This window comes from Arachis hypogaea, chromosome 17, assembly GCF_003086295.3.
Source record: "Arachis hypogaea cultivar Tifrunner chromosome 17, arahy.Tifrunner.gnm2.J5K5, whole genome shotgun sequence".
NCBI lineage: Eukaryota > Viridiplantae > Streptophyta > Magnoliopsida > Fabales > Fabaceae > Arachis > Arachis hypogaea.
The window spans coordinates 27,953,659-27,960,797 of NC_092052.1; the positions used below are offsets into that span (position 1 = coordinate 27,953,659).

The 7,139-nt window shown below is 35.5% G+C and overlaps 1 protein-coding gene across 1 annotated transcript; it reads right to left on the reverse strand.

Moving 5' to 3' along the window:
- Positions 1 to 4,415, reverse strand: LOC112765580 (phosphoinositide phospholipase C 4). The gene is made up of 9 exons (XM_025811475.3): positions 3,873 to 4,415; positions 2,978 to 3,174; positions 2,498 to 2,633; positions 2,182 to 2,415; positions 1,847 to 2,082; positions 1,593 to 1,710; positions 1,194 to 1,346; positions 1,022 to 1,108; positions 1 to 431 (listed from the first exon to the last, which is right to left on the reverse strand). The coding sequence occupies exons 1-9, from the start codon at positions 4,182 to 4,184 to the stop codon at positions 138 to 140; spliced, it is 1,767 nt and encodes a 588-aa protein (XP_025667260.1). The 5' UTR covers positions 4,185 to 4,415; the 3' UTR covers positions 1 to 137.
- Positions 4,416 to 7,139: the final 2,724 nt, after the last annotated feature.

Consider the following 7,139-nt stretch of genomic DNA (forward strand, 5'->3'; position numbering starts at 1 on the left):
TAAGAAAAATAATTCCTTTTCATCAAATGTGTGAATCAAACCCATACATAATTAAACTATCAAACAAGTCAATTGTAGCATTTTTCATTTTTACATTAAAATGAAAAAAAAAAAATTCCTAAGTACAAAACAATATCTTAGATGAACTCAAATCGCATGAGAAGCCTAACTGAGTTATACTTCTCCCCTTTGCGGTCATAGAGTGGAACTGCACGGATCCCTTGCTTTAGTTCAGCAACTGGTAAGCAAGTTTGGCCTGCAAAATCATCCGTTTCAGACATGTCATATTCATGCACTTCAACTCTCAGCAATGCAAGTTCTGGAACTCTTAAAGGGAATGTGAATTCTTCTTCCCAAGTAGGTATCCAATTATCTTCTATGATCTTTGTTTTCTTCATTATCTGATCTGCCGGCGCCCCAGCTATACCAACCTGCAAGTAAAGAATGTGAAAAATGATTTATCCTCTTAATCTATCCTTCTAAACATGCTCCTAATTACTAAAGAGAGAAAGAATACATTAAATTCCACTATTTGAAGAAAAATGATTGAATGAATACATCTGTTTTTTCTTTTAATTTGGTATTAGAATGATGAGTAGGAAGATTATTAGAAGACTATATCATTACCCTAAGAACATTGCATTAACACTCATGTACTTTCTGTCAATATTACATAGAATATTTTCTATCTTGAGATTAGCTAATATATACTAGCTTACACAAATAACACAAACATGTTACACAATCAATATTGCTAAAATATAACAAAGGACAACCAACATTGGTTTATAAGGAGTTATACTGTAAACCAAGGATAATAGGGCAGCTTAATGCGCAAGTGTCCTAGATATATATAAAGTTTGGCGAGGGTAAATCCGTGCAGCTTTTACCCGTCACAAGCAGAGATCCTATTTCCAAAACTAAAATATGTGAACTTCAAGTCACAAGATAGCATCTTTCAAATCGCAGGCTTACCCTGAAGTTGAGGACAAATAAAAAGAAAGAAAAGAAAAATTCTCACCCTGGCATAAAAATCTGGCGGAGAATAAGTGTCGAAATGAGTTTGTTTAAAGTCCATACGCCATCCATCTCCGAGATATACTTTCACCTATCCAATGAGATTAAATTAAAAACAATATGAAAACTGCACATTGCTAACTTTTGTGTTTCTCACAGTTTGATAGAATCCTTACCTTTAGAGTTTTTCTCACTGGCAAATCATCTTTTGGATTGAATACCTCATTATTTGGACCTACATTCATAAGAAACTCTGGCTTTTTCACATAACCACATCCTCCGTTGGATCTAAACATTCCATGCATCAACCATAAATTTCTGCCATATCCCTGCCATCAGAACTAACGATCAGTCTAATGTTTACAGTTTATAGAGTTTTATAGCTTGAAGAATGAGACAATATGAAAGGAAAGGATTGATCAATCCATCAATACGAATCAAAAAACATTGTAAGTCAAAATTTACAAAACAAACAAACTAGTAAAAATTAAACATAAAAAATTCTAAGACTCAAAAGCGCATTTTATATGTCATGATCCAGAATAAAGGACAGAAAATGGAACGAAAATTAAAACCTGCATGTTGAATGCAACCATTTGAGCACCATGCATCCAGCCAATCATTGGCTTGTAGTTAGAGGAATTGAACCTTGTACCCTTGGGGTACACCCTCAAAAAGTTCTTCTGGGTGAATCTGTTATACAAAATCGAAATCCTTATAGACATATTGTTGAAGAATTTTCTGGAAATTGGAATAGAAGTAGCAGATCATTTGGATATAATGGTAGAATATTACTGATATTTGTAAAGAAACCTTATATTACTCTTACCTAATAAGATCAGTTCCAAGTGACTCAGTAGCCTTTTCAAGAGCTTGTTCACTTAAGCTAAGTCGTCTAACTTTATCATTTTCAACTTTTAATGCGTCCTTCAGAGTAGTACCCTTCGGTTTTCCAGCATGAATAGCGATGAGATGCTTATAACTAGGAGCTTCAGATGAGCATAACTCAGGAGCTAAATCATCGACGGCATCATCTTCGCTGTGTTGATTTGGATCAGAATCACCCTATAAGGAAATAGAATTAAGTCTTAGAAGACACAAGGAAATGGAGATTGGTGTATTGACAAAATGGAGAACACTTTAAAAGTGCGATTCCAAGCTCACCACATCATTTTCATTTTGATTTTTTGTTGAGACCTCCTTCCCCCATTCATCGTCATCAGAATCCTTTGATTTTTCTGATTTAAAGGAATTATTCTCCTTGACAGTTTCAGCGTACTCCTTTGGAGGCTTTGTTGAGATCAAGATCCGACCCTTCAATTCTTCGGGGGAAGGAAACTCTTTCAGAGTTTCATGATTTGGACAAAACAACATATCTCCAAATGTTTTAGTAAGCATCTAACATCAAAATAGCATTATGATTCAGTTCAAAAGCTAGATCAAACACAGTGACTTACTCCTTTAAGACATTAAATATTACCTGAGCAACCTTAGCTTGAAGGTCTGGTGTAAGATGGTCTTCCAGTGTTATTATGACTGGGTATGGAGATGCAGCGAAAGCATGTTCTTTAATTGATTTCAAACATTTAATTAGCTCAACAGGAGTTGTCAATGTCCTATATAAACAGGTTTAAGGTACTTAGGAATCTTCTAGAAACCATATCTATGAAATTATGCACAAATTTGGAATCAAGTATCGACTACTATATATATATATATAATAGTTCCAAAGACAATATCTTGTTTGACCTTCTATTTAACCTTTTTACTCTTAATAAGGAGAATGCTCACCATGAGCTTCCATAGCCACACCAATGAATTTCTCAAAGGGAAAGAGATCAGAATGCAAATTTCATTTATGCATTAAACTTTCATCCTCACATCATCCCATGATATAGATGCATAGCCAAAGGATACATCAAGAGTAACAATGCTTTGCTCTGTCAAAAAAATTGAATACCTTCCATGCAAAACAAGCACATCATCTTTTGTGGAATTGGGCCATATATCAAGTTCCACCACTCTAACGCCCCGATTCAAGGCCTTTATAATGGGCACATCACTGCAATCGCTGCTTAGTTGATTTCCAGTGAGATAGGAGTTGTGGCCAGTGTATATAAAATAGTGGGACAATGGAGCCGACATATCCTGATTAACCTAAACAATGGCAAAATCTAGAAGTTAAACCTTGTTATAGTGTTGAATTCTTCACATAATAAACCACATTGCTAATGAAAGTATGAGACTCTTCATTCCTGCAATGAAACTTGCATTGTTCATGAAATAAAGATTTTCTCTGTATCATTGCGTTAATTAACATGTCTTTCCCATCTAATTACCAATTAAATCAAGGTATCATAAGCACAATAATGCCGTGAAGAATTGCATTTCAATTTCCTTCCTTCATCTTGAATAATGATAATAATATAGTATAACAATTAATTAAGAGAAAAATGCTAGCCAGAGTTTTGCCAAATTGTCATACAACTAGTTCAATTCAATCATCATTCTTATTTTTCACTGAATTTTGAGTGGTAATAAAGGAGAGCTAGAACACCTGATCATGTATGAGTTTTCCTGATTCTAGAAAAAAACGACAAAAAAGAAAAAAAAGTAGCAACTAGATCCAATCCAAAGCTTTCATTTTCAACCAAAATAGTCAGCAAAACACTGCTCCAGTCTAAAAAAGAAGAAAAAATAAATCAGCAAAACACTGCTAAAATGTGCTTAGTCACGAGTCAAACAAACATCAAACACAAAAAAGAGTAAGAGAGAGGGAAAAAGAAAGATATATCAACGTCGAGAATTCACTTAAATTTCCCGAAACTCAATTTTATAGATCTCAAGTTTGATACCTTAGATCCGATGGGAGGGTTGAACTCAGTGGAGAAGAGGAAGTAATGGAAATCATCGAGTGTGAGGTTGTGCCTTGCGAACTTGGTTATATGGTGGCGCTTATGGAGAACTTGCTCCACCACGTTCTGGTGCTCAATGAGGGACACGTCATCACCTTGAACCTCGGCCAAGAAGCGGCGGAAGTTGTCCGGCGTCATGTGGGCCCCGCCGTCGGAGTATTTCTGAAAGAGCTCCTTGACGTCGGACGGCGGCTCGGCCTCCGCCACCTTGAATCGCCGCTGGAAGCACACGCACACGCGGTAGCTCCCCATTGTCTTTAATTTGTTTATAGTGCTTCTACTCTTTCAGGAAGAGAGTTGAAAAGACAATGTGATTTGTTTCAAGGTGTAGGTTCCAGCAATTAATTTTGTTCAAAGATGTGAATTATTTCCAGCGATTTTATGTGTATATAAAATATAAATCATGGACTTGTAATGTATCAATAGGAAAATTTTTCTTGTTTGACTTGGGAGAATCTAGGTCGTCTTTTTGTCTTCTTATATTGGTAGTGCATTGTTGTAGTACTAGTTTATAACATAATTTAATCATGCACTTAATGTGAATAATTTTGCATGGTATATTTCACTTTATTTATGTGAGATGAGATGTCATATAATTGAAGGAAAAGGAGAGGGTTGTCCCACGAGCAGGCTGGGACACCATGAACTGGCCCCTTTTTAATTTTTTTTTGTTGGTAGAGAAATAAAAATATTGATATATTCTAATATTATAATTTTTGGTATTTTTTAAAATTGCAGAAGGTACATAAATTGGAGGGTCTAATTTTTGTATCTCAAATTTTTTAATTTTTTTAATACAAATTAGATGGTCTAATTTTTGTACTTCTACAAATCAGACAATTTAATTTATACTTCTCTAATTAAACGGTTCTATATTTGAAAATAACACCATAACTATTCACATAAAAAAAACACCATTGTCACTTCAATATTAAAAACAAAAAGTTCCCATGAAATAATAGGCACACCGCACAAACGCACATTTTCATATAAAGAAATAAAATAATACGTGAATATGTAACATTATTACACTTTTTGTTTTTTTATATTGGAGTAGCAATGGTGTTCTTTTGAAATGTGGATTAATGAGGTGTTATTTTCAAATGTGAAATCATTTAATTAAAGAAGTAGAAATCGAACCATCTGATTTGTGAGAGGTACAGAAATTGGACCGTCTGATTTGTGAGAGGTACAAAAAATGGACCGAGAGATTTCTGTAAAAAATTTAAAAAATTTGAGGTATAGAAATCGAACCCTCCGATTTATGTACCTTTCACATTTTTTAAAAACACTAAAAATGCTAATGTTAAAGTATATCACTATTTTTCCTTCTATACAAAAAAAAAAGGTCACATTATTACCTTATTAGTTAACAGTACTTTGTTTCATTTTTTAATTATCATATTAGGGTATTTGTTATCAAGGAAAATATACTATTAAAAATTATAAAAAAATTATATATTTTTCATAGATTAGGTATATTAAAAGAGAAATTTTATCACTATTAGATCGGCTATATTATATGAAATAGAATATTGAACGACAAAAAATGAACATGAACATAAATTAAGTGTGTCAAAGATGAAGATGTTGAAATTGATACACAGCCACACACGTATAGACAAAATAAATAGTAAAGATATAGAGAGAAAGTTATAGTAGCGCATATTATAAAAAAGATGGTAAAATTTCATCTCAAGTGGTTTGAACATGTTAAAAAAAATCAGCAGAGCATCCAGTTAGGAGGGTAGATGAGATGAAAGATGAACATATGGTGAATGATAGAGAAAAATAAGATTTGTGTGTTAATAGTCTCATTGGAGACATAAATACATAATAAAACACAATGATATCGTTTGATCCATGTAACTGACCCTACCTAATAGGATAAGACTTTTTTGTTGTTGTTGTTCGTTGTTGAATATATTAAAAAATTTAAACAATTTTTTATTCTCTACTTCATAAATATTTAACGTCACGTTTTACCTAAAATATTTTTAATATTTACTTGTGATAATTTTAATAAGTTTCAGTAAAACTTTTACATATTTATATTTATTAAAGTGTCATATTTAAATGCTGGTTGTTACGGATCCGACTCCCGGATCCCGCATCCGTAGACTCCGAATCCGACTATCCGGGTTCGGCCCGCTTCCATCTTCTAGAAGGTCTAAAAACCGGCCCACTAGACCTCCTAACCAACATTCAAATTCAAATACCTCCCTTATCTTAGCCAAATAAGATAAGATAAGATAACTTCCACAAACTATATAAAGGAGAGCTCTAGGCCCCCTCAGATACGTAATTCATTCCACACACCTTACACCTCTTAAGTCCATTCTGACTTGAGCGTTAGAGTGTCTTTGCAGGTACCACCCCCCATTGCTCCAGTCAGACGATCTGGCAACCGTTCCAACTCGATGGTCCCCGTACCGGAAGCCTCCAGTACATTAGCGCCATCTGTAGGGACCTACAACGTCGTGGCGGCATGACAAACAAGGAGCAATCCCCAAGCCACCACCATAACTCACAAACAAGGAGCCCAACCCCCGAGCACCGGGAACCTACACCCCCAACCCAGGGGAGGATAGCAAGCGTCGTTCACCAGCCAACCCCTCCACAGCCGAAGGAGAACGGTCAGACCATCATCGAACCACGAGCTCCTGACAACCTAGGAGAAAAGGCGGCTCAAATAATCCAAGACCTCTGCCTCCAAGTGCAAGAACTCAAAGGTCGAGTTACAACCAAGGAAAGGCACCACACAGAGAACGGAAGCCACGCTACCTCCAGATCAAGATCTTGCCACGAGACCAAGTGCAACAGGTCGCTTGAACGCCGACATGGCAAGAGGCATGATCACAGCGTCTCCCGTGACCCGGGGCACCGATGTGACACGGATGATGATCGACGACACCGGGAAGCCAAATGCACAAGAAGCGAGCACGTAATAATGGGAGCTACCCCTTTCACGGAAAGGATTCTAAGAGCAAAACTCCCCAAGGGCTTCGACAAGCCCACGAACATGAAGTATGACGGAACCAAAGATCCCAGGAACACCTAACGGCCTTTGATGAGTGTATATTTTATACACTTTTTGATATCATTTTTTTAGTATATTTTATTTAAGTTTTATTATATTTTCATAGGTCTTAGTGTAAAGTTCATATTTTTGGATTCTACTATGATTTTGTGTGTTTTTATGCAATT

Bases quoted from the DNA above. Each gene is read 5' to 3' on its own strand.
- LOC112765580 (XM_025811475.3), bottom strand. From the start codon at position 4,184: ATGGGGAGCTACCGCGTGTGCGTGTGCTTCCAGCGGCGATTCAAGGTG. The intron at 2,634-2,977 runs GTATTCAATTTT...CTGTTTATATAG, and splicing joins GTGCTTGTTTTGCATGGAAG to GACATTGACAACTCCTGTTG. The intron at 432-1,021 runs GTGAGAATTTTT...CTTTACTTGCAG, and splicing joins CGCCAGATTTTTATGCCAGG to GTTGGTATAGCTGGGGCGCC.